This window comes from Gopherus evgoodei, chromosome 12 (genome assembly GCF_007399415.2).
Source record: "Gopherus evgoodei ecotype Sinaloan lineage chromosome 12, rGopEvg1_v1.p, whole genome shotgun sequence".
Taxonomy (NCBI): Eukaryota; Metazoa; Chordata; order Testudines; family Testudinidae; genus Gopherus; species Gopherus evgoodei.
Window position 1 is genome coordinate 23,568,362 of NC_044333.1, and position 27,862 is coordinate 23,596,223.

General features: G+C 40.0%; 1 protein-coding gene across 8 annotated transcripts in view; it reads right to left on the minus strand.

Annotated features, from left to right (window-relative positions):
- ANKRD27 (ankyrin repeat domain 27) overlaps positions 1–27,862 on the minus strand; it is a 99,253-nt gene that overhangs the window by 30,037 nt on the left and 41,354 nt on the right. For 7 of the 8 annotated variants that reach the window (XM_030581130.1, XM_030581126.1, XM_030581125.1 and 4 more), the window contains 17 exons: positions 27,114–27,268; positions 26,727–26,786; positions 26,578–26,631; positions 26,421–26,486; positions 26,246–26,322; positions 25,194–25,315; positions 23,869–23,947; positions 22,521–22,653; positions 15,533–15,622; positions 14,622–14,749; positions 13,989–14,071; positions 13,058–13,173; positions 11,902–11,994; positions 11,303–11,500; positions 10,898–10,957; positions 10,679–10,798; positions 6,460–6,504 (listed from right to left, as the gene is read on the minus strand). In XM_030581130.1, coding sequence (XP_030436990.1) covers positions 6,460–6,504; positions 10,679–10,798; positions 10,898–10,957; positions 11,303–11,500; positions 11,902–11,994; positions 13,058–13,173; positions 13,989–14,071; positions 14,622–14,749; positions 15,533–15,622; positions 22,521–22,653; positions 23,869–23,947; positions 25,194–25,315; positions 26,246–26,322; positions 26,421–26,486; positions 26,578–26,631; positions 26,727–26,786; positions 27,114–27,268 — 1,679 coding nt within the window. The remainder of the gene's footprint in view (positions 1–6,459; positions 6,505–10,678; positions 10,799–10,897; positions 10,958–11,302; positions 11,501–11,901; positions 11,995–13,057; positions 13,174–13,988; positions 14,072–14,621; positions 14,750–15,532; positions 15,623–22,520; positions 22,654–23,868; positions 23,948–25,193; positions 25,316–26,245; positions 26,323–26,420; positions 26,487–26,577; positions 26,632–26,726; positions 26,787–27,113; positions 27,269–27,862) is intronic. The other variant, XM_030581132.1, reaches the window with a different exon arrangement.

Genomic DNA, 27,862 nt, shown 5'->3' on the forward strand with positions numbered 1-27,862 from the left:
CTCGACTCCGCCCTGATTAGGCCTCAACTGGAGTACTGTGTCCAGTTCTGGGCGCTGCATTTCAGGAAAGATGTGGACAAATAGGAGGAAGTCCAGAGAAGAGCAATAAAAATGATTAAAGGTCTAGAAAATGTGAACTATGACGGAAGACTGAAAAAACTGAGTTCGTTTAGTCTAGAGAAGAGAAGACTGAGAGGGGACATGATAACAGTTTTCAAGTACAAAAATGGTTATTAAAAGGAGGAGGGAGAAACAGTTCTTGTTAACCTCAGAGGATAGGACAAGAAGCAATGGGCTTAAATTGCAGCAAGGGAGGTTTAGGTTGGACATTAGGAAAAACTTCCTGTCAGGGTGGGTTAAGCACTGGAATAAATTGCCTTGGACAGGTTGTGGAATCTCCATCATTAGAGATTTTAAAGAGTAAGTTAGACAAACACCTGTCAGGGATGGTCTAGATAATACTTAGTCCTTCCGTGAGTGCAGGGGACTGGACTAGAGAACATCTCGATGTCCCTTCCAGTTTTATGATTCTATGAAATGGGCGGCTGTTAGCTAACACCCATTGGGACCTCTCATAGAGAAAAGAACAAAGCTGTTGAAAAGTAGCATTTACTCCTGATAAAGTTTGTGGAAAAATCAACACCCTTCCATGATCAATAGAACTGAAGGCTTCTAATAGGTCTGAAAACTGACAGATCTTCTAGTACCAGTAGGAACACATGATCTTCATCCAAGACGCAGTCAGGCAGATTCTGTACTAAAGTCAGGTCTGGTGCTAGAGCAGAGGGAGATCTGAAGCATCCACGTATTAAGAGAATTATTTTACCACAAGCTTCTCAGCAGACTTACTCAGAAATGGAAGACTGATAATCATCATTCACTGCACAAGCAGTGGTTTCTTGAGCAAAAACCACATAAAAGTTTCCTTCAAAATATTTGGTAGTGAGCGTTCTCTCTAATACAACTCTTAGCAATCTACACCAATAACAGATACAGTCTTCACCCTCTAGGAAGGACATAAATATCTGATGTTTAATAAAAAGAATAGGTCATGGCATGAAGCTCTCCCCAACGACTCCAGTACCTCAGAAAGCAACATTAGACATAAAACTAAGTCATTTCTGTGAGGGTTTTCTCCCAGCTACCTTCCCGCAAAAAAAACTGACCACCAAACAGCTTGCCAAAAATCAAATTACTTTTATCTGTGAAATAAGAAGTTTCCTTCCAAAGAACCAGACACTGAGCAAAGACACTTTGGATTAACCAGGCTATCTACAGCCTGAACAAATCTGCTGTCTAAGCTTTTCCAGATGCTATGATGGAGGCAAAGAACTGTTTATTTGTGGCTTCCTGCACAACCACAGCATAAGAATTTTTAAAATCTTCAGGCTCCTTAGGATTTGTTTAAAAATTTGCTCTTGCAAAACTCAGCTAGCAGTCGCAGCAGAAATCTACAACAGTGCTAATGACTCTGCTGCTGCCTCTGTTCCTATGGAAACAGACTTCAGATTGTCAAGAACAAGATAAGGGCTTTAAAATAATCATATTTTTAACAGATACCCACAGTTGGAACCTGTGCCAGCCAGTCAGACAACTCCTTTCATAATGAACAGTTTTACAAGAGGACATACAGCAATCCCATTCAGCAATTGTAGTAAGAGAAGCCACAAGCTATAAACTCAAGAGATCTGTCATCAGAATGCAGAGATTGCACTAATCTGTACACTGCATTGTCAAATACTGGTTCATCAGTGTTGGAACTCAGTCTTTCCAGCTGAAACCTCAGTAATTTGTTTCATTTGTCTTAAATATTTTTTTCATATGCTTTAAGCTTTGGCAAAACTGAAAAAAATCACTTGTGCAAATTAATGTGAAATTGTGCATGTTTACTTTATTCTTATATACAGACTTAATCATGAAGATGGTAAATACCCCCATTTTATGGATGAGACACTGAGGGTCAGGCAACTCACTTGAATTTCCCAAGACCACACATATCAGTATCTGTACCACAGTAAGACCCAGGCCTCAGATTTCTAATGCGCTAGACAACAGTGCTGAACCTTCTGCTTTACTGTTTAACTCCTTTAAGGAACATCCTCTAGTTGTGAAGCAGTCAACACACACACACACACACACACACACACACACACACACACACACACACACACACACACACACACTTTGTACAGTCTACCATCTTTATGATCTTTATTCAGTCACAGGAGAGCAGAGCTCATACAAAACAATAAAACATTCTAAACACAACATCCCTCACTAGCTTACCCTTCCCTTAGGAGTCCAAGAGGGATCATTTGCGTTCTGTCAACCAGGTAGGCAGGGTTCTCTGCCCCCTTGCCTACTCTGCCCCTGCAGCAGGTTCCCTACTCTTAATCTGGTGCAAAATGGCTCTCTCCCAGTCCTTTCATAAGACTCCTGCTGGGGTCACCTGCTTCTTTTGGTCCCCACTTGGTAAATTTCCATACTTACAACCCCACCCTCCCTTCAGACCAGAGGAGGAAGTATCTTCTCTCAGCAAGGGCAAACCCTCTGTCCCAAGTAACTCCACATTTAATGTTGTAGTTATGTTCCTGAAAAATGCGACTTTAAGCGAAACGATGTTAAGCGAATCCAGTTTCCCCTAAGAATTAATGTGAATGAGGGGGTTAGGTTCCAGGGAAATTTTTTTCACCACACACACACACACACACACACACACACACACACACACACACACACACACACACACACACACACAAAGTTTTAAACAAGCAATTAAATACTGGTACACAGTGATAATGATTGTGAAGCTTGGTTGAGGTGGAGGAGTCAGAGGGTGGGATATTTCCCTTACTGCTAAATGATGAACTAGCAATTGGCTGAGTCCTCAAGGATTAACTCTCTCATTCTGCAAGGCAGCAGGAATGGAGGGAGATATGTGCATTTCTCTTAAGTACACTGCCTTGTTAATTAGATCAGCTTGCTGAGACCAGAGCTGCTGCAAGCTCCCTCCATCCTGAGCCCTGCTTGATGGAAGATGGGTTAAGTGGGGTGCAGGAGCAGGAGGGAGAGGGACACCCTGACATTAGCCTCCCTCTTCCTCCTCCCCCGCCCCCCAGCACATCAAGCAGGAGTCTCAGGGAGCAGCTCCAAGGCAGAGGGCAGGAGCAGCACATGGCAGTGGGAGGAAGGACACAGGTGAACTGCAGGCAGCTGCTGCACAGGGAACTTAGGGGAGTGGGGAGCTGATAGGGAGAGCTGATAGGGGGCTGCCGGTCCACCCTGATTCCAAGCCCCCACCAGACAGCTGCAAGGAGCTGCTCTTCCTATAAGCAATACACAAAGCAGGCAACTGCTAAACGACGTTAGAAGGGAGAATTACACAATTTTAAATGAGCATGTTCCCTAATTGATCAGCAACGTAACAACGAAACAACATTAACCGAGATGATTAAGTGAGGAGTTACTGTATTTGACTTTAAATAGAAAAACACTGAGTGTTGATCCACATACATATAAGCTTTCCTTGGCACAGTAATTTCATGATACAATTTTGTAAAATCATCTCTGATTCAGAAGCAGTACAGACAAGACCCCTAAATCATCACAAGTGCCTCCCTGACAAGATACTTTAGCAGCATTTTTGAAAGTGGCCTCCTCTTATTACACATGGCTGAGTTTTTGAATGCCCAACTTGAAACACATGGGGCCTGATTTTCAGCTTTGAGCAGCCATAACTCCAACTGAAGCCAACGGGAACTGCAGGCACTCCACACCTTTGGGGAAAAAAATCAGACTCACAGTGGTCTGAAGTTGGGCATCCAAAATAAAAGACCATTTTTAGAAATATGGAACTTAGCCTCGCTATGTCTCAGGTTATCCATTTGTAAAACAGGGCAAAAATATTTACTCTATGTGAGTCTGAAAATAAACAGGATATAAGATGTCCCCAGCCCCAGACAAGTGGGTATTACTATCCCATATTACAGATTACGAAATGGTCTCACAAAGTTAAAATGTCTAACGACAGGAGGCAATAAGGATTAGACATAACTCTAGCAACCAGCTAATCTGTGTTCTACTCTTACTTTTGACAATTACTTGCTGGGTGACCATGAACTAATCAATGAGGTCAGGTGTGTAAATGTGGGGTTTACATGTTTACTTAACTAATGAGTGTACAGTATTACTGATGGTTCTTTCCTTTTCTTAATCATCTTGTAGGTAAACTTATACCTACCATCTGACTGGTACAGAAGACACTAGAGCAGTGGTTCCCAAACTTCTTCTGCCACTTGTGGAGGGAAAGCCCCTGGTGGGTTGGGCCGGTTTGTGCACCTGCCGCATCCTCAGGTTTGGCCAATTGCGGGTCCCAGTGGGCACAGTTCACTGCTCCAGGCCAATGGGAGCTGCTGGAAGCGGTGCGGTCGCTGCTCCAGGCCAATGGGAGCTGCTGAAAGTGGTGCGCGCCGAGAAATGTACTGGCCGCCGCTTCCAGCAGCTCCCATTGGCCTGGAGCAGCGAACCGCGGCCACTGGGAACCTGTGGATGCGCCAGGTACACAAACCAGCCCGGCCCACCAGGGGCTTTTCCTGCACAAGCAGCGGAAGGAACAAGTTCGGGAACCACTGCAGTAGAGAATCAACTATATAATATATATTATATTCAGACAGATTACTGTATGATGCCATATCAATGTATCTGTTAATCCTGGTATACGTTACCCTATGGGAATTTTTAGAAAGATTCATTATGTACATAGTGTACATAAACCCAGTATATCTTATACTCTGTTACAGGGTTTTCACATTCTTCTGTTTTATGATGAGAATTAAAAAAAAAAATGTATACCCCCAAACTTACAGCTCTATTTTTTTTAAATGTCAGCTGCTATTTTTCAGTAAAATGTCTTCAAAGGTACCATAATTTTCAAGTATTTCAGAATAAAAAGGAAATTGCTATAGTAGCTCAAATGTAACAAGACAGACAGTAAGTAACACAAATTACAGGATTTAAATGTTCATGTTCGTATTGCTGTAGAATCAGCTCTTTATTGGAAGTGAAGTACAAAAGTCAAAATATACCCAAATTGTGTACTATTTAAACTCATTTTTACTCTGTACTTGCTGATGACATACAAATGCCAATTTAACTTTTCATTCATGGTCTCTGCTATTGCCACAAACACTAAATAAGAAAAGCCAGACTTCCATCCTACAGTATAAGCACATGCACAAATATGTTACATATGTACTATGTATACACTGTGAACAGGGAGTGCTTAAAATTAGCAAATTGAAACTTTCTGTTCAGATTGATTTTGAGCTTTGATCAGTCTCTACTAAAGGGACTGGCAACCTGGGGTTCAGGAAGTATTTGCCAACTTCAAATTTTCATAATTGCTATAACATATGAAAGGAAACCGAATTGTGAACTTTCTTGAAGTCTCAGCTCTTTGCGCATGCAAACTGGGGTAATGTGCACATTTTTTAAACGCTGGCTTTAATTCACAAGGAACAATAGTGTATAAATTACTCAGAATAAAAAAAAACAAACAGAAAAAAACCACAATATCCTCATAATGTGGCACCCAAAAGAACTCCAAAACCCATAAGCCTTATTCAAAGAGATGGAGACAAAAACCCGTGGAGCAGCAAAAAGAACAAGGATTCAGAAAACACGGAAGAAAGGAAACAGTGACTTTGCCATATTCTTCTCTTGCTGATACTGGAATAAATCTGAAGAAACTCTAGTGAAGAGATAGACCAGACCAAAGCTAGTATAAGCAAGAGGAGAATCATACACCGTTTTTTTCTGGGATTCACTAATGTCCCAATTTCACCAGTGGTGGGCAACTGTAGGCCTGCCACCTAGATTATTGTTTGGTGCTACAAAAATAATGATCAACGCAGTTTCTAATATGCATTTATATAGTGCCCTGAAAGTAGCTGCTATCTGAGCTGGAAGCCATTATGACCAATTCTTTCTTTGGGCTGGAGTGTTACAAAGGACATTTGAGAAACTCCGTTCTAAATGAAGTAAGCATAGGATAATACATCAGCTTGAAGTTTGTTTTATTTTTAAAATCACAAAGTCACCAAATAAAAGAATAAAACTAATATATTTCAAATCAATGAATAAAGAGGAACATATTTAAAATAATTATATCCATCGTTTTCTCCTTCAACAGCCAATATTTTATATTTGCTCAGATCTAAATTATTCTCTAGAGCACCAAGTAATTTCAAATTAACTTAAAAATACTGTTAGCTGAGTACTTTTGGAATGTGAAATGAATATTCACAGCAGCATAAGTTAATCAGCACTTGATTCATTTTTTTTTTTAAAATGAAATTGACTATGAAGTCTCCATTCAGTGTTATGTGTAAACGGCTCCCTCAACTTCAGTAGGATAGCTGGGAATTCAGTACTCCACATCAAGTCATTCTAATAACTTACCATTTCCAGATCTCCATCAGCAACTGCTCGTAAGAGTTTTTCTATCTGTATATAAAATCAGAAAAGGGAATTTTAGTTGCTTTAGTAATACTAGTATTAAACTGCACTCTGAAAATCTAGGGTCCTTTATTAACCTCCTAATCTGATGCTGCAGGATTACAGCTGTCCCATTTCAGATATGTTGATAAAGTTTTAAAGGAAAATGTTATTAACTTATGAAATACAAAAGCTGTATAAGGCCTATAGCCATTCGATGATTTTTGAATTGCGCAGCAGAAGATAATCATTACTTATCTAAATATAGAACACATATGGTGCATATGTAAATAAGCCCATGTTAGTTAATACAGCAGATACATTTTTTCACTTCACCAGCAATTATGCGTATACCTTTATTTAGGATCCAGCATTACAAGGGAAATAAAAGCTATTAAAGGCATGTAGGCAAAAGGTGCAGGAAGGTGCTCCAGGCTGGGACATGCCGCTGCTTCCAGGAGCTTTAGAGAGCCTGCCTTAGCCCCGCTGCGCTGCCGACTGGACTATTAATTGCCAGGTCCGCAGTGCTGACCGGAGCCACCAGGGCCCCTTTTCAACTGGGCGTTCTGGACTAAAACCACATGGCAACCCTAATCCCAATCCACCAATCAGGTGCTGCTGTTTGGGAAATGGAACAGACTGTAACTTTACTATAGGAAATTGACACTTGACAGCAGTAGAGATATTATGCCTATTGAAGCAGTGCAACTGCACAGGGCTCTTTCAGAAGCTCCCACACAACACAGCAGCCCACAGCATAATTTGAATGCCTTAAGGCAGCAGCTACATTAGCAAACTTTTCAGCCATCATTCAATATCAGTGTGGCTCCACTCAGCCGTAGCAACTGTGGAAGCCATAGAGCAGACAGGACTCTGCCATTTTGCCGTCATATTGCCTAACACTGTAGGCTAGAACAGTGGTTCTCAATCTTTCCAGATTACTGTACTCCTTTCAGGAGCCTAATTTGTCTTGAGTACCCCCAGTTTCACCTAATTTAAAAACTACTTGCTTACAAAATCAGACATAAAAATATACTGTTACTGAAAAATTGCTCGCTTTCTCATTTTTACCATATAATTACAAAATAAATTGACTGGAATATAAATATTGTACTTATATTTCAGTGCGATACTTGAACCTGGTTTTCACTTGTGAGCCTTGTCTGAATCCCAAGCCCCACCACCCAGGGGCAAAGCAGGTAACTTAACTTCACAGGAGGCCCCTATGGCATGGAGCGCCGGGCAGTTGCCCTGCATGACACCTCCTAATGTCATCCCTACCCTTGTGACCACCTCCCCCCAAACCCATCCCATGACTACCAGGGGGCTGCATCCCCCAGGTTGAGAAACACTTATCTAGATGAGTTGAGTACCCCTCGGAAGATCTCTGAGTACCCCCAGGGGTACACATACCCCTGGCTGAGAACCACTGGGCTGGGAGACTTACTATAGTGCAGCAGAAAAGGCTTTTCTGTTCCTCCTTGCTCCCCATTTAGAATGCTATGCTTTGCCTTCACTCCCTTGGTGCCCCGCACTGTGTGCGGGATGGTGTCATCTGAGGCTGTAAAACCTCAATTGTCAAGGGAGGTTTACCACAATCTTGGGATTGTCACAGTCAGCAGGGATGTCCTGGGCATGCAGAAATGCGGCATCTACTCAAAGATGAAGAGGGACTTGGATGGGGACTTGTACAGGTTACTTTGCATATTGTTACATTAAACCTGTGTCCAACTCTGCCAGAGAGATCAAAATAAGGTCATGACTATTGTCAGAGTCTGATCTTATAGCTTACAGCCTTACAGTAATAGAATGGGATAGTAGGGATACACAGCTCTCTGGTCATCTTTCTGTTAAAACACTCACATCCTTATGCATCCAAGAACGCATGGGAATTTATCATCAGCAACCTAGTCAGAGGAACACTGCCATTTGTTGTGTAGCTTATGCATGATTCATTAATGGTTATAAAAAAGCCTAGCACACCTCCAGGTTCTTCTCTCCTCAATGGAAGAACTGTACCTTCCTTTGCATGCAAGCTCACAAGATGCAGAATTCCACCTGACACAGTCTGCTTCACTTCACCCACTTACTTGCTATTTTGTTCCATTGCCAGAGGGTAAAGCAGTTATTGCAAGATCCTGAGATGAGAAATTTCCAAAATTATTTGCCCATCTCTTTACTAATGGTTCTTTTCCATGGTGCCAGTAAGTCATGGCAAGTCATTTGCGTAGGACACCAAATAGATCTCTCCTTCATTGAATTGTTTGGACAAAGTTATTTAGCAGCCAGAAACGTGGATGGATTAAGACTGCATTGACCCCTTTCTAATCCTACAGCCTGTAGAGCCAATCCTGCCAGTCTCCTATTAATTCCAAATGCAATTCCCTACACGGAGAATTTGCAGAATTAGACTCTGGTCTTCTTGCTTAGCGGGAGTAATAGCAGTGAGCCCATGTGAAACTTGGCTAACGGTAATGAACAAAAGTTGGATTACAGAAAAGCCATCAACCTCAACAGACTAAGGTATAAACTGCTAGTAATCTTTTCTCCTTGTTTGAACTACAGACTTAGCCTTTGGAGTGTGATAAGTTTGTCCCTCTAAGAAAAAAACAAATCCTCAATCTGTTATTGGGTGAGATTTTGTGCGCAGTATACCTTATTTATGGAGCAACGTTACTGGGCTTGGCTATGTACACATGGACATGGACCTGTTATAAGGATATTACAGTGTAAATTACACACTGGAAAAAGTGTACACACAAATAAACACAGTATCCAAGAAGAGATTGATAATACCACAGTGTGAATTCACCTTTTCCACTCATGCTCCTTCATGCTTTTTGAAGTAATTATCTAAGAGCCTCCTAGAGTAAATGTTTAAGAAGAGATTTGAATCAAGAGAGGAGAGATGTGTCTTTTTTTTTTGTAAAAGGAAGGAAGGAGAATTCTAAGCAAGAGGTAGTATGGAAGGAGACAAAAGTATTTAAGAGGGTGGCTTGGAAGGAACAGAGCAGTAGGAAGAGGAAGAAGAAATTAAACCTGAGAGGTCAGGGTGGAGTTGAGTGGGGCTTTGGAAGGGAAGATGAGAAGTATGGGTTTGAGGTGGAAGGTGAGAGAAAGTGAGTGTGGAAATTCAAAGAGGAGTGACCTGGTAAGAGTGGATTTTATCAGCCACATTTTGGATATATTGGAACTGGACAAGTGACATGCAGGTACGGCAGCAGATGAGATATATTCCTTACGATGGTCTGAAAATTGACTTCCTGTGGTTTATTACAAAAGTTAGTCCTTTGTACTTCATCACGTTCCTTGTCAACTCCCTGTGTAGAATCATCTCTTTTCTATTATTAATTTTAAAAAACATACCATAAGATGTTATTTGATTCTGATGCTGACTTTTATAGACAGAATGGAAGAGTGAAAGCCCCCAGGAGTTTATGCACACACAGAGCACCCAGTTAACCACATTGCGATATTAACAGCTACAAAGTACACTTTAAAAAAAAAATACAGTTCCATCATGAACACTTCCTAAGAGTCAAGCAAAACTGTATGCTTAGATAGCAAGGTGATAGCCAATAACTCGGAATAGCAGTGCTTCCCCATCTGCCCTAACACCAGTAGTGTGCCTTCTCCACACCCAGATATATGTAGTGCCAGGTGTCTTCAGAGGTTTTCCTCACACCTGGGGAATGTCTTTACTTGGCACATTTCTGATTCACACACAAAGCAGGAGCTTGTTATTCACAGTATTCCAACCCAATGGGTGCTCCACTCTGTGCTCCTGTACCAAGAAGATCCCTACCTATTGCAACAGTACTGAAAGACCTCATTGTTTGTGGAACCATCTCTGACTACTTACTTATTCTTAGTGAAGTGCTGAGAAAGTATAATACATGAGCTTTCTTTCCATGGAATCCTCCTCAGAGCAGGAAAGTCATAGTGTTTAAAGGAGACACAAGTGAGGATTTTTCCCTTTGGCTGAAGTGAAAAAACTTCCATTGCCCTTTCCTGGAGCTCTCCCTTAGTTTACTATCAGTGCTGGACTAGCTTATACTTATTGCTTACTGTTAATTAGCTATCCCAGACAGCTATGTCTGGGGGAGTAATTAAAATGACACTGTTGAACTGGCACTCAAGGCTACCTTTGCACTGCTAAATACCAAGCTTTTATTACTCTTACCTCTTTGTAATTATTTTTAACTTCTTCTTGTCTGGTATCTGCTGATGCTGATGACAAGCTGGAAACAGATGACCCTCTGCTGAAGGTGTCTACCGAATGCTGAGGAGATCTAACTGGAGACTTTAATCAGGTCAACAAAAACAAAACAAATAAGAGGGTTTACATCCTCAAGTTAAACAGCTAAAATGTATGCAAAAGATTAGCAACTCACACTGTTACCTCAGAAGCACTCTGTCCCCTTTCAAACGTTACGTAGTTTAATTCCATCAATGATAAAATCTGCAGAAAAAGTATTAATGAAGAGATACAAATGTAACTCAATTTTAACAGGAATTTACTGATGGAAACACAAATTAGCCAACCACCTAATATCAGCAAAACAGATTATGACAGATCAGATTAAAGCAACAATTTGCACTGTTTACATTCCATATTTAAAAAAACCACTGCCATGCATTTTAAGATGTAAAATATGAGCTTCCTTTCTTAAAAGTGAATGGAAGTTATTTCTAATTGTAAGAGTATATGCCCACATATCCCATTCACAACTAAGTTTCAAATACAGCTAAATCACAGTGTAAATGCATTTTAAAAACCTCCCTTCTAGCAGACTGGGAAGAATACCTTGGAATTTAATGCACACTGCAGGGAAGTCTCTTTCATACGGTTCTGAATATCTGGGTTGGCTCCATTCTGCAGCAGCACTTCTATTATTCCTTGATAGCCCCAACGAGCAGCTATATGGAGGGGAGTATCTCCTTTTTCGTTACCAGTATCTAGTCTACAAGAGTGTACATCATAATAGACTAAAGCTTTGACACACTGGAGAGAAAAGAAAAGCCACCAATGCATTATATCACTGGTCTCCAATCCACATCACATATGCATTCTGAACAGTAATGCTGGTTTTATTGCAGATCCTAGAATCTACTCTCTGGGATGGGTTTTACAGGTCCTATCAAATATATATCATTTTTTAAAAGGCCATAATAAACAAACAATACAAGGGACCCATATAACTAGGCTTTCTAGCAACTACACCAATGTAAAAGGATACCTACATTAAACAAATATGATACAATAAGGTGCCAGTTGATAATATAAATTAAAGAGTCATCCTGCAAAACTGTGTTTTATTTACTTTTTAAAATAAATAAATGTAATCCAAATTGGCATCACAATTACAGGATATCTATTAAGTTTGTTACAAAACAATTACTTACATCCTCATGACCATAAGTGCAGGCTAAATGAAGTGGAGTATTGCCATTATTGTCTTGAACATCTGTACTTGCCTTATAGTGCAACAAAAGAAGCTAAAAAGAAATTCAACATCTAAGAAACAGAAAATTAATGGACAAACAATTGTTACTGCGGTAGCACTCTTTAGGTTTCTAGGATCATGAATTACTATAGTACAGATAGAACCACATCTCTTCTGCTTTAAACCAGTAAATAAATATGGCTGTCCTTGGCTTCGTGCCACTATTTTGCTCCAGTTCTTGTCAGACACTATTTAAAAACCACATAGTATCTCCGCAAACTGTCTCTAAATCATCCACTGTAGTGAGGTACTACAGCACAGATAACATGGATATTCACTCAGTGTTCTAAGAGCATTGTAAAGGAAGAGGCTTTAATTAAGTGCATCATTTCATCCCTCTCTCTGAATTTCTTAGTTTTGAACATCTGAGTTGCTGCAATATTACAAAAAAAAATTGTTAAAAAATTCAAGTCTACAACAACTGAACTGTAGGATTAGTCTATTTTCAAAACAATCTTTAAAGCATGGTATTTACTTGACTGATCATAACAGCTCTTTTGCATCAATCCAGAGCAGAGATTCCACCATCCAGTCAGTCTATGCTAAACATTAGACATGACTAAAAAAACATATTGAAAAATACTATGAATACATAATGACTAACAACTAATGACAACAATGACAAGCCATACAAATCCTACTCTGAACTAATGGGCTTACAAAAGGTAACTGGAGATAATAAGGCTACTTTGAATTATGGCAATGCAGAAAAGCATATTAATTTGGCAAACCTCTCAAAATCTAGTTTTCAAACTAAATTTAGAAAATGTTAAAATAGAATTTTTTAAAAAAATACTTTAACCAACAAGACAGAGGGGACAAGAATTTATTCCCAACATGAGATCTTGTAGATCAGAGAAAATTTTGACATCTGGATTATAAACCTATAAAGTTTAGCATTTAATTAAAATGCTTAAAGGCCCTGAATTGTGATAGCACACAATTATAATGAAGCTTTCACATCTCTGAACAATGGCATCAGTAGAACAGCAATAGTTATTTTCAATTTATATAGGTGTTAAAACAATTCATTGGTTAAGCCTTTCAGTGCTTACTGTAACGTTCTGATATCCTTTCTGACAGGCAAGGTGAAGAGGTGTTGAACCGTGGTAATCTGTAGCACTGACTACAGCTCCTTTGGAAACTAACAGGTCAATTAATGACGCTTGCCCTATGGAAAATATGTGGTCATTAAAACTGAGAAGTAAACATCTCACAGGAAAAGTTACTTTCAAACTAAAATGAGAACTTCAAACCTTGACACTCTTCATTCTTGTGCACACTGCATATTCACTTTTTTACTGCTTGCTCTTAGTAATGAACAGCCAATATACTACAGATTATTCAAGGACACAGCTCAGAAAGGGGGCCACTCACTGCAACTAAACTGCACTTGTATATCTTGAGGGTGAACAGGGAATGGAAAGTAAATTGATGTCACACAAAGTGCTCTGCCCTTGGCATATGTACTGTGCAAGTCAAAGGTAATAAAAGCAAGAGGAACAGATAAAAAAAATTCCAGAGTAGATTAATGCGTCTGCTTACAAGTCTGAGGTCAGGACCATGACCCACATTAAAGGAGTGGGGAGGGATAGCATATATCATGACACATGTACTAGATCACAGGATGTATATAAGATTTGCCACATATGCTGTCAGTTTGTAATAGGATATCTCCTTTCTGAGGATACCTCCTAATCTACCCATCTGTCTGAAAGAAATGCCATCATGGCAGCCACCAAGGCAAAAACAAATAAGAAGCCAAAAGAAAATGCAGACAGGAGCACCTGAGCTAAAGGGAAGAATATAAGAGTTTCATTCTGGGCCAGGATTTCTGTTCGTCTAACCCGTAAGTAAAATACAGTTCATGCAAAATTCATCACAGAATGTAAGGTGAAAAATAAGCTAATGTGTCCCCTTTCAAGGACTTAATGAAGAGTACACAGAAGGTAAATATTACAGTCATGGAAAGACAGCAATACTCACCACAAATAGCAGCTATATGAAGTGGTGTGTATCCTCTGTCATCTCTGGAAAACGGAGTGACAATGGAAGGATCATTCATTTTCCTACAAAACAGGGTAGTTTCAAGAACATAGGTTATCTGTATACCAGGTACTGGAGAAAGTTTACACTCTCTCTTTCTCACTCACTCACTCACACCATAGTTTTTAAACCTATTTAAGTTTTCAAACCTATTTACCCTCTACTATTTCTCATTAACAGATTATTCCATGTGTTTTTTACTAAGCCAAAAGAAAAAAAATCCAGACATCTATTCTTTTGGCTGTGAAATCCAAATTCAGAGAGAAGAGTCACTCTTTAACGTGTCCAAAGGACGTCACACTATCTCCCCTCTATGGGAAACTGAGCTCCCAGCTTTTCACTACTTTCCTATTCAAATCCGCATGCATAATTCTGAGACACCTACAATTTCTTCTGTCCCTCTCAACCTAGATATATACATACACAATCCTAAAATGCAGCCAATATCCTCTCCAACCAGAAGCATTTTCTGGACGAGGCACTGCACATTCCAATATTGCCCTCATACTCTGAAGGAAATCCTGGAACACAGACCTTTAGAAAGCTTTTCATATGGAGATGAAGAATCCTTACCCAGAAACCAGTTTCTCACAATTGTCACAGAAACAGAGTGGGTGGCACATTTTCTGTACAGTGTCTTTATCACTGTCACCTTGACTTAGTAATCGTTCCACTTCCTCCTGGTTACCTGAAGCAATATACTAAAAAAAGCCAAGAGGAGAAAGAGTGAGGCATTGATGTGAAGAAGCTTAAAATAAAACCTACTTCATCCACTGAAGCACAAAACCAACGCAACTGATTATGAATGAAGCACTAGAAGGACTGGTGCAAGGCTGAACAGGGCTGCTGCACATAATCCCCAATGAGTTTTCAGTATAAATAGCCCTTAGATCTGATCTTTTTTTTTTTTTAATGGAAAACAAACTAACTTTAATACAAAATTCACATTGTTGTCTTCCAGACTCAGTTACAACAATGTCCTCCCTCTGTTCAGACACATTATTACTAGCAGTTTCTACTATTAGCTGTATAATTAGTAGCTCTGCTTTGTCTTTGTACAGGTGAAATTCTCTTTCGATCATTACGAGATTAACACAATATGTAGGAGATAGGAGGTGACTGCACTTTAGATTTTTTTTTCAGCAAAACTTCTTGGTTTTAGGCACCAAAGTCTCTGTAGACTAACAGCCATTGGCACTGCATCTCTGTTTTAATGGGCTATTGACAATTACAGCAGTACTATTCCAGCTCCATTTGTTTCTGTGCTAGAATCTGTAAAAACACATTGCCAACTTGCAGAAGCTTTGGCACAGAACTGCAATGCACTGATTACCCAAGCACCTCTTTATAGTCTAACATATGGCTTCTTGGCACTCCAAAGTACAAGCAGCATGGTGAAGTCATTATGAAGTGTGTGTTATAGTCTAGAAAACTGTGTGTAAGAGATTATATATGTACAATGTTCTGCAATGCAGATTTTTCACCTTGAACAAGCAATCTATCGGGGTTGTGGACATCTGGGACAGCAAGTTCATTCTTTGTCTCAAGAACTTGTCACTAACCCTCTCAGATTCCTGCAAAGAAACAAGCCATATCAACCAATGTTCCATATATTAGTAAAAAGAAAGTAGTTTTATAAAAAGTTATTATTTTTTAAATATGCAATACATATATTTACCAGCTCTTAGCTTATGTAACAGGTTAAAGCCTAAAAGTTTGATTTAATATTTAAAATTCTGTATCAATGACTTTGTACATTTGTACAAGAGCATTCCCTGTCACCTAATCGGATGTTAGTCCATAAAATAATCCCAGGGCACACCTTAGACATTTTAGTACTAAAACATCTGAGTTTCATTAACAAAATAAAAGTAGCTTTTGAAGCGGCCAAGTTAGTGAGAGGTGTGCTTCATATAAAACATAGACTAAATGGGGTGTGCCAAAGAGCAAGATGGACAGTCATAAAGCTAATGCCTAAAAACAGGCCCAGGACAGATACTATCTGCTGCCAGCCATGTAGCAGAGTCAAGCTGAAGCCCCAGAATCAGAAAGCCCCTCAGAATCATGCTGGATTCATCTGAAGGCCTCTCTACCAAACATGGCCACAAAATCTGCAAAGTTAGCACTTGTGTTAACAGTTGAGAAGAAATGGATGACAGAGACACATTCTTCAACACTTGAGATTAAATCTAAAAATAACAATTAACTGTATTTGCATGTAACAAATACTCAGCCAGGGCCCTGTGTGCGAAGGTAATAAGGCAGCATATCAAACTGAAGCATTACAAAAATCAATTCAGAGCAAATGAACACAAGATCACCCAGGTTTCCTGGTGGTATTGGAATGTGGAGTCCAGCAGCTTTTCTGGAAACTTGGATCCCAAAGATTTTAATGTTAAGATCACAATCGGTGATCTCATGGAGAAAGCCTCTTAAAACCATCTATAAAGCCACCATCACTACTAGAACTACTCTTTTAAGAATTGAATAGAAACAGAAATCTGTTCTGGTGCTTCTAGATAATTTGGCTATAATTAAGGTTTCTTTCAAAACTTAAACATGTTTGATATGGAGAAATTTTAGGATGAAAACTTGCAAAGGATTATGGGTGTATGTGCTATTGTACTATTTTTCATAAGCCTCACATGAGCTGTGCTCTTCTTCCAGCAATTTCATTAGTCACTAAATGTACACAGTTGTAAGATGAATAAAAGGAACTCAATTTGCTTGCACATATATGAGCTGTTCTCTCCCAAAGTGTGTACAATCTTTAACATTGCTTGTTTTCTTCTTTGAATTTTCCAAACAAAATTTTAAAGCACTAACTATTCTAAGAACTTGTTTGGTTTTGATCACTAGTAGCCCCTGTATTTAGTTATGCATGCTAAACCATGGAAGTTTTTAAACAATACATATGACTGACCTACAATGGAAAACTCAATACAGAGATTTAAAAACTCAATACTGTGATATGAGACTAGAGAACATTTATATCCTCTAATTTGTTTTGGTTTGTGTTTTAGTTACACAAAAGATAGCAGGACAGACACCAATGTTTTCAAACCTTGGTGCCTAGCATTCTGGTACCTAAATATGTAGGCAGATTTTTTTCAGAGGTTTGAGTGAAGTAGCATCTGCTGCTCCCACTGGATGAGTTGACAGGTGTGAAAATGTGGATTTTAGTGCCTAATTAGAGGCACCCAGGTTTGAAAATGCTGGCCTGAGTGTGTAGTGCAATTAGTCAGAGACAGTTTAATAGTGCAAGTAATTACAATCTATGGAATTAATGAACACCAGAAATCCCACGCAAGTTGTTCAGCACTATTTCCCCCTTCCCCAAATGATGGCAATCCTCATGCTCCAGAGAACAAGCTTGTCACATGAAATATCAGGAAAGATTTTGCCCTGTTACATAATTGGCACATATTCCCACATGGGAATAAAGAGAAATAATGAATGGGTAACCTTCTGAAGCACTGAGTATTGACCATTTCTACAAGATAATCAACTGAAAGGATAAATTGCATGTTCTGGTTTAGCTACTATGTTCTACACTTCAGTGAGTAAGAATGAGGATTTCATTTGTTTGAGAGTAGAGCATGGGCCCCTGGATGGATTGTTTTGGTTAGAATACTCCAGATAATTACCAAAAACATTGCTTGTGTTGCAGTAGGACAACACAGATTGCATCCCCAGAACTTAAGCACATATCATCCCTTATCTACAGGGCAAAAGATAGTGAAATACATTAGAACCTGCCTTCAATCCCCTGCCAAAATCCTTAGACAATAACTGAGTCCAGAACAGTAAATACCTCTATTTCCACCAGTGCTGATGTGGGTCACTAGTTAGAGGGGATTTTATTATAATGAACACTTTAGACCTTCTGAGGATATGCAGAACTCTTGGATGGTTGAGGACATTACTGTCCATGTATTTCAGTGTGAAAGTCTTCTCTTCCCACTCCCCAAAAAGGGGCAGGTGTTTGGTTTCAGAATCTCTGAACTAGAACTTGTTGGAACATTCTGGCCTATTAAATGAAAGCCCTTTGTTACTGGCCCCTGCCACTGGGACATATTAAGAGTTATGAAGCCCCACTATCCACAGGCACAAATTCAAAGAGGGGCCTTAACTCTCATGCTCCTCCTGTTCCTATCCATTTTACCACCCACACAATAGGTCCATCCAGATACAGGCTCTTTTTAACTCATCTCCGAGCTGTGCCTCAATCTCTAGTTTTCTCCATTGCACCTCTAATCTTTTCCTCATTTGCTTTTTCAAAGTGCTAAGAGACATATGCTGTCAACAGGCCAGTTGCCTTGCCATGGATAGGCTGGTTCGTCCCTGTGTTTTGCCTACGGTTGGGTGCTCTAGGGACTGGTGGAGGGAGGGGCTAAGAAGGAGCAGGCTGACTGCCAGCAACTCCTTCAGAAGCGATCTGTCCCCACTGCAAGCAGCATCAGGAGTTGTCGCAGCAGAACTGGAGATTCAGCATCTTTCCTTACCATTTAACTCCTCTGTTTCCCCCACCAGTACTGGATACCTTGGAATGGAGTGAAGGATTCAGCAGGATCCTATTGCAAGCAAAGACCCTGAAACTTGGCCTAGCAACTAGTGCCTCAGCCAGGAAACTGAAGACTAACTGATTTATTCTTTGCCGGGGCAGAACTAAATAGGAGATTAGGGATCAACGCAAATGTGGTCAGTTGCTGAGGGCTGGTGAGACTGGCAGAGGCTACACTACTACCCTGAGTTTTTACTCCTTTTTTCTGTATGCATTGCCCTCCTCCCACCCCACCCCACCCTTCTCCCTTCACTCTGGCAATTTTGCTCTTTCCTGTTCAGTAGCTGCTGGGTGGCTTGTACTAGTTCTCAGCTCTACTCCTCACTGCACAGGGCTCACATAGAAGCAATGCCTGTTCTCAGATCCCTTTATATTGAGGTAATCCAGCAGATTCAGACTGGCCCAGAACCCAAACAGAGAAGGGGAGTTTTGATGAATCGTGGCCCCAATTTCTATGTGAGCCCCCACACCACGGGGGTCCTAACTTTTTCAGGCTTCCCTTCTTTCTTAGAATAAACTTTATTGCTGACACCCCAAGCCCCAGTGCTGCAGCTGCTAAAGGAACACTATACGATTCCCTCGTTTACACATCCCTAGGAATGGCACTAACAGGGGCGGCGGGAGAGAAAGGGGATGACACACAAAAGAAAGATTCCCCTAGATGCCTGAAGCTGATCTGGTTGCTCCCTGGTGTTGCAGGCTCTCTTTAGAAGTCAACATTCACCATCTAGGTAACAATGGAAATGGAAGTTGGATGTAGGAAGGAAGCCCAGGAGAGAGGAAAACTAGGAACCACCAGCACATTCAGCCTGCACTATACTCAGTCATTTGAAAGGCTTATCCAGCCTGCAAGGTTCAATCACTACTCTGCATATACTCTGGCTTCAGATTTCAAATGCAACAAGTTGGTATCAGGGAAATACTCTGAGGCACTGCTCGGGGCTCTGGCTCTCCTATTTAGAACTCTGGAAGAATCAATTAATGTTCATCCGCTGAACAGACGTCTAAGATTGTCAGCAATATCAGAAAATTGGAACAACCTTTAATATATAGTGAGATCTCCTGTTATGTAAAGAATTGCTCTATTTAGTTATCTGAAGACAGATGGGACCAGACTTGGAGAAAGGCAATTTTTATTCTCTTTTTTGTCCCTTCTTTTTAAAATGAAGAACTTGTTTTATATTAAAAAAATTGTCTAAAAAAACAAAAACAAACAAACAAACAAAAACAGACTACAATCCACCAAATACAGTTTTTTACTGGCATCCTCAGTGTTAGTTCATGTGCTGTTTTACAAAGGGAATTTTAAAATGTAAGTATTCCTGGCCTGAAAGTGAGCTGGGACTATTGCTATTTATATTACAAGAATTCTGAGATAGCTGCATGATGGCTGAAATTAAAGAGGAAAAATTGAAAGCTTTGTTTTTAAACATTAACACTTTATTATATTTTCTTAACAGGATTCAATATAGCAATATAACAAGAGATACTAAATACAAAATGTCATATTCTTTTTAAATGTTCAATAGTTCAGAGTGCCATAGATTTGTGGAAAGATCACCACAGAAAAGCAAAATAGCATTTTACCATAAAAGTATTTCTTTAGATAAAATTTTGAATTTACCTCTAAGAGGTTTTGCTTTGTTAAGATTGTGCCCTGGAATTGTCCCACCCCAAACCCTGTACATTGAGCCAAATCAAGCAATCAGGCCACAGTAATCCAGATTCCAGTGCTATGCAGTTGACAGATAATTCAGCAAGTCCCAGTCTCTCTGGTCCCATGTTCACATCCTTTGGTTAGCAGGTCACACAGGGAACACCTATTTTTGCAAGAGGAGAAACTCTAGAGTGTTTTGAGAGCTTAACCACCAAGACAGGTTACAAAACAGAGTAAACAGACTACAGTACACTTTTAAAAAGCTACTGAGAAGGACTTTTTGTTTTAAAAACAACTAGCCACCCCCCCCACCCCCCATCCCCTCCCAACAGGTAGGTGTCTTTTTAGGCTCTCTTCATTTGGCACAAGAAAAGTGTGATCTAAATTCAGGACCTAGTCTGTTTTCCATATGTAAGAAGCTGGCTCCCTACCCTAAGTCAGTCACAGGGGCTCTCTCTGACCATGATAGCTTTTAAAGTCACATCAGCACTATCCCTCAATTGGCCTGCAGGGACTGGAGCTGATTGACAGATGGCATGCTCACCCACCATGAAATTAATTCACTGCATCTGCAGCATTTCGGACTCCTGCTAGGTTACAGACCCAGGAGCAAACCTAGGCTTCAAACTCTGCTGTCCAGCATCACAGAGCTTTGTGTTACCACTGGGCTATCATGCTGGTGCCACAAAGTTCATTATTTGCATTGCATAAATCATTTGTTAATGTCATCAGCATCACAAGAGGAAAATCCAAAGCTGGTGCCCACTATTTGGAAAGTATAAATGGAATACATTTAGAAGCTGCACTATGTGGTCAAGACTCGCTGAATAATTCTGTTTTGATCTATACTGCAACCTTCCCCCCACACCCACTCCGTAAGTTTTAGCCAGGGTTTTTAAAATAACCAAAGAAAAAGGCTGCACAGCATTCTAAGAGAAAGCATGGCAATGAGCTCTGTAAGACTGTATTGAGGTTAAAACCATGCTGCTATCTAATAAGACAACTGATAAAAAAAAAGGTTTTTTTAAATGCTAGAAAAGTTACTAAAACCATTATGTGATACTACCATTTTAACATGTTTCCTTAGTAACTATTTTAAGAATAAAGTTTTAAAGATCAGGTTTTGTGTAGTTTTGTACAACCAGCCACAGCAGTTCATTATGCTGTATGCTTCAGGCTACATGACATCTTGTTAAGTGCTGTGCAATGTGTATGTGTGAGATTTTCACCCAAGGTATTCCACTTTGACAGATTACCATTTGCCTTTAGTTAGATATGAAAAGGAATGTGTACTGAATAATCAAATTTAACTGTTGTTCCCAGTTACAGAATTCCATTTGTTTTCTAGACCCAATATTCTATATAAATAATGCTCCAACAGAAACACATAGAATGTAAGATCAATTGTCAATTTATCCTCAGACTACTGAAAGCCTTTGATCCACGTAACAGGCTAGAGTAAGAATTTGGCACCTTTAACATGCTATGTGTCCCGACAGACTATGAGGGCTGGAAGGGACCTCAGGAGGTCATTAATCCAACCCCCTGCTCAAAGCAGGGCCAGTCCCCAATTAAATCCCCAAATCCTTAAGTGGCCCCCTCAAGGATCAAACTCACAACCCTGGGTTTAGCAGGCCAATGCTCAAACCACTCAGCTATTTTGCTTTATAAGCAACTAGGAGATGGTAAAGTAGTCCAGTGATTTGTCAAGTGAAGCAGCAGATGTTATGTGCTCATTGGTGAAACACATTTCCCCCCACCCACACTTGAGAAAGGTCATTAGCTAGGACACCATCTCACTACTCTTTTCAAAGAAGTGCATTGGGATCTTTTGCCTCCCTCCTGACTGTGCAGGTAGAAGCTGGAGACCGTGGGTTTGAGATTTTCTCCCAAAGGATGGAACCTCGCTCTAAGTAGCCTGTTGTTGGATCACCATTAAGCGTATGAAGCCAAACTTCACTGAGGCTGAACACATCTACTGGCCTGGAAGACAGAATGCTTTCTGCTGAATTATATTAAACCAGCACAGACAGATGCACAGATTCATTGCAAGATTGGAGACATGGAAATCCCAAGGTCTGACAACTGGCTGACACTTCCTTCTTTTTGCTAATGTGGAAGCTGTGGTCACTCAGCTTCCCCCTCCCCACTTCTGTTGGAAAGAGAAGGAAAATACCTACCTCTAAAAAGGGTACTAGAAGGAGCAGTTAATACTTGTAAGGTGCTAAATATTGTCATAAAATTATCTTACTGTTGGTCTGTCGGAGAGGTTTCCTTGTCGGATATATTCTATAGCAGCCTCAACAGAGGTCAGGCAGTATCCCAGTTCATCCTTTGCTGAACTGCAAAACCTGAAGTTTTTGATGTAACTCAAATTTGCCATCCTAAAAGTAAAAATAAAAAACACTTATCCTTAACAATTCATGAAGGTGTGGAGGACAGAGGCTTATTTTAATATTGCTACTCAGTCTACTCAGAGAGGGGAGAGAAGTGGATGCAACTAGAAGCCAATTCACGTTCTCTTATCACAAGGAGCTAGCAGCTATTTTTACAGACCCCCGAGCTTGTTGAGAGCCCTAGGAAGGAAAACAAAGGAAACTTATGCCAAGAACCTCATGAGGGATGTGACCCACAGTGAGAATCTCTTATATGAAAAGGAAGTGAAATATTACATTATGTTTTGGGTTATTTTAGTATTTGTCTGAAACTGAGAAGAAAAAAAAAGATAATGGAAGAGACTGAACCAATTGTCCAGCAAGAGGAGATAAGAGCTTACATACAAAGTGCCCTTAAACTGCTAGAAGAAAGAAAGAAAGAAGAGTTATGCAAAATATGGATACATTCAGCCTGGACAGTTTCCAGGATTATGAGGTGGTGCTAAATTCTGTTACTTGAAAACTTAAGCACTTCATTAATTTTAGATGCCTTTTTACAAAGGCAAACAAATTATAAATCTGTTAAAAGCCACATCCAGCATTGCAATGCTAATGCAACTGTTACATCTAAATGTACTTGTAGTGTAAGATTTATACCTTTATGGATACTAGGTTAGAGATTAATATATGTTTGATATTAGCAGTAAATAAGTTATTTCAGCAACATTCCAGTTACGTTATCCCTCAGGATATTGATTAATCTCCAGGTGTTCTATGCCTTTGAATGTCAAGTTGCCCAGGAACCAAGTTGGGAATTGAGGATTGGTTCCTGGCTGCTTTGAGACAGATGAATTCAGGAATTTTGGTATTAAATAGGTCCAAAAGGCAAAGATGGGTAACATCAAGAAGTCCGAAAGGGGCAAAAAACCAAGCAACATTTGATGTCTGATGGAAGAGCTATAAAAATGGGAGGGAAGTGGAAGCAAGGTTTACAGCTCTCTCTAGGGATGGGAGACAAGCAAGTTCCTTTTTATTGCTGAGGTTAAAGATCCCTTCAAACCTATTTGAGAATTTGTTATAAAACTATAACAAACAAAAACCAAACAAAAAACCCCAGCAAGCCTGTCTTTGTAGACCTAGCTGTTTCTAGAAGCATTTATTTATGCAGCAACATTATGTACAAGTTACAGATGCATTTGTACAGTAAAAAGAAACTTTACATACCAGTTAGGAATCTCTGTTTTTACTAGCAGATACAGTAACACAGAGAGAAGATCATCTGCACACATGGTCTCCATGTTAACTGAAGGAAATAAGAGTTTGTAATAGGAAAAAAAAAAACTTTAATATAAGCCACAATAGGCCAAAGATTAGAGCCAGGACTGAACACGGATTTCAATATTTAAGCTTTTGTAAACTCATTTCAGATAGATTGGTTACTTATTCAGTATTTTCTACTGATACCCTCAACAGGACCCAGACCCACCCAACAGACCATGCACCTTCTAGGTGACCCATGTAGGCAGCCTAGTCAAACTAGTGTCAGCCTATGGTAGAGTGCAAAAAATACCCTGGAGTCACCTCTGTCAAACTCTTCCCTCAAGAAGAAAAGGAGTTTATGACTCTAGGGTTTGAATAATTACTCCCCCCAAAACCCTGCACAGCCCTACAACGAACAGCCTTGCAGGAAATGAGCTTGCCTTTATAATAGTAAAACAAAACAACTTTGTGATGGGGAGGAGAGGCATGGACTGCGGAGAGCTACTGCCCCCTCTTCACTTCAGCCCCATTAAAAGAGTTTGGTGTGACTATACCAACAGTTCATATCTGACTTCAAGAGGGTCAGGTTTCATTAGAGGGAACTTAATTTTACATCTTGAATAGATTAACAAAAGGCATCATGCAATAGTGGGAATAAACATCTACCTTCCAGGATTATTGTTCCACAGTTTTATTCTATTTTTAAGTTTTGTAAAGAAAGTCAACTTAATATCCTTTGGGGGGGTCAGTGTATTTACAAGATTATCGTGGTCTTTAAAGCAGATGTCAGTGTTCTAGCAACTCAACAGCGCTATAATGAAATCACTCAACTCCTTGAAGAAAAAAATCTTCCTCTGCAGCAGAAAGCCTAATGTTGATTTTCTTTTTCTCTGCTGAGGTATCAATGCAAGTCAAGGGTTTTTCCCCCCACAGGATGTTTATGCCCAAGGTAAGCATACTACTTCAAGGGTCTGTTTTGCCCAGTGTGACCAGATAGCAAGTGTGAAAAAAAAGTAATAATTATCAGGATAGGGAATAATAGGTGTCTACATGAGACAAAGCCCCAAATATCAGGATTATCCATATAAAATCAGGACATCTGGTCACCCTAGTTTTGACTGTTGTACTTAATATTCTGCAAGCCAGATCCTTAGTATTCCATCTGAACATTATTTGCATTATTTTTGTATATGGAAGAATTAAAGTTAGAAAGTGTATGTAAAGTGCTTTCAAGATGAAGAGTGCCACATATTAAAATTAATTACCAGTTCATTGCTTTGAATACCAACCTCTTTGGCTAGGAGACTGCATAATAATTTGCACCACTTTTCGAAGACAGATCAGCTTCTGTTGTGGGGAGGTACATTTATTCAGCTGACCCAATTCTCGCTTTGCACGTGGAATATTAAAGCTATAAAATATTTTTGAAAGATAAAAGCCTTAGTACACAAGCCAGATTTATGAGATGTACTAATTAAGTATGCTTGTGCAATGGTTCAAATTTCAGGCAATACCATGAATTAAAGCCCAAGAGACAGAGCACACTTCTGCACACCCATGGAATCAGAAAGATCTGCGTTTCAATAAAAAAGGTGGGACTTGTTCCAAATGTTGTTGAACACATAAGCGCTGACTCTGTGGGTGCTCCAGCCAGGGGCGGCTCTAGACATTTTGCCACCCCAAGCCAAAGCCACAGGACCAGTGGACCCTCCCGCAGGCAAGCCACAGAAGGCACCCTGCCTGCCGCCCTACTGGCGACCAGCAGAGCGCTCCCCGCGGCTTGCCACAAGCACACGCTTTGAGCGCTGGAGCCGCCCCTGGCTCCAGCCCTGGAGCACCCAGGGGCCGGGAATAGTGGATACTCAGCAACCTCCAGTAGCCCTCTGATCAGCTCCCCCCTGCTCCTCCCACCTGCAGCCCCACCAATCAGTGCCTCCCCCTCAGTCCCTCCCACCCACTGGCAGCCCTGCCCATCATTGCCTCTGGGCGATCAGCTGTTCAGTAGCATGTAGGAGGTGCTTGGGAGGGAGCAGCGATCGAGCACCCCCTTTGAAAGCAAAATAAAAAGTTTTAAGATACCGGAGGCAATGAAGAATTAAGGCAACAACATCAGTGGGGCAGCTAACCCAAGATGACACCCTCAAACCCTTTACTTATCTCTCTTTTGGAGAAGTGAGATCATCACAGGGGCTAGTGCAGAAAGAAAATGGACATTCTCTCCCAAGTCTGCTCACTACTCCAGGGGAGGAGAGTTGCTTTTTGGCTGGCCTAGGACCTACTTAAACTTTAATCCATTCCTGACTGAGAGTCATTTAGAAGTCCCTCATCATGCAACTCTCACCTGAATTCAGGCTTAACTCCAATATCTTTTTGCTGGAGATCTTGGAGGCTTCTTGTAATTTTGTTAAAGGCTGCATCCTAAGCAGTGAATAAAACAATATTTTTAGAAGCTGTACAAAAGTTTGTCCATCAGTCTTGCATAGATTAGTTATATTAAGGGGGGGGGAATCCCTTACCTCACTTGCCTCAATAGTTCCCACATATTTAAAGATCAGATCATAAACATCATGATGTACATACATCTAGGGAACAAACACCACGGTTTAGGAAGGAGAAGGAAAAAGACAAGATAAAATAACCCATTGATGTTTTTGCCCAGCCTCAGAGACTTACTTCAACTGCTTGTTTCATCAGATTCATCTGCGGTTCCTGCTTTGCAAGCATCCTCTAAAAAGTATGGGAATTTATGCACTGAGTTAAATACATTGTCTAAGCAATAGGCAGTTATTTTCACAGTACAGATTTACTTAAGTAGCACTTACAAAGTGAGAATCCCTCAATAAATGCTGGATGCATTTGGTGTAAAGTGCATTAACAGAATCCTGAAATGGCAAGACATGAGATATTTAAATATGAGCAATGCAGTGCTAGAACTCGGACAAATCCTGATTATCTAAGACAGGCAAGTAGTCCCGTTCAATTAGTAGGATGTGCTGAAGTGCAGAGACAAGCAGGGTTTGTTTTTTAAATTAAAAAAATGCAAGCCACCATAACCCTTTACGACTAAATACCCCACATTTACACAATTCTATTTACAAAATATTGTGACACGTAAAGCTTTAATAAAATAAATTCAAATAGTGAATTACCTAGGTACAAACATTAAGTCAAAATTCTAGGTGATCAAAGGTTAAAAGTAAGGTACTGACTATGTAATGTCGTAGGTTTTTTCTTTCGTGTTCTTTAAAAGTCCTATGGAAAGATGCAATGTGTTTGTCAAATCTTTCAGAGTGTCTTCCCAAAAACTCTCTCACATCCTCAATGTTTTTCAGGGAATAAGATTTTGATGAGGTTTTAAATTCTTCTGTAATGAAAGTTAGGAGTTAGTTTACCACAAAAGCATCCAGGTTCTTTTACCATCTGTATTGCAGAATCTGCTCCCATTTATCTAGGCAACTTAATCACCTACAGACAAAGCAAGCTCGGTTCTCATTCCCTCCAAACCAGACTTTAGCCTCGTAGTCTTCTACTGCTCTTCTGAAGGTGTAGTAAAAAACCGGACATTTAAAAAAATAAAAATCACTCCTTCAAAAAGAGAAGTTATTTTCAGAAGCCAGATTAAAGTTTATGGTTTGATTCCATATAGAAGTAAATCAGACTCATTTAAAACTTATTGTTCAAATCCAGTTATCACACTTCCCTGACAGTTATTACTCCACTTTCCCTAATGTCAGTTTCACAATTTGTCTTGCAGAGGGTCTGGTAAAGTCAAGTATGTTTAGCCTTTTAGGGACAACATTCATTTTGAGAAGTTCCCATTTTGCTTCAAATTTTGTTTTACCCTTGGTGAGCAGCAACGACGTGCCAAAATTCTGCAAAAAAAGCTACATATACTGCTTTAAAGCAGTTACTCTGGCAATATTTCCCTAATCTTACCTACAGTATCTCCAATCCAGAG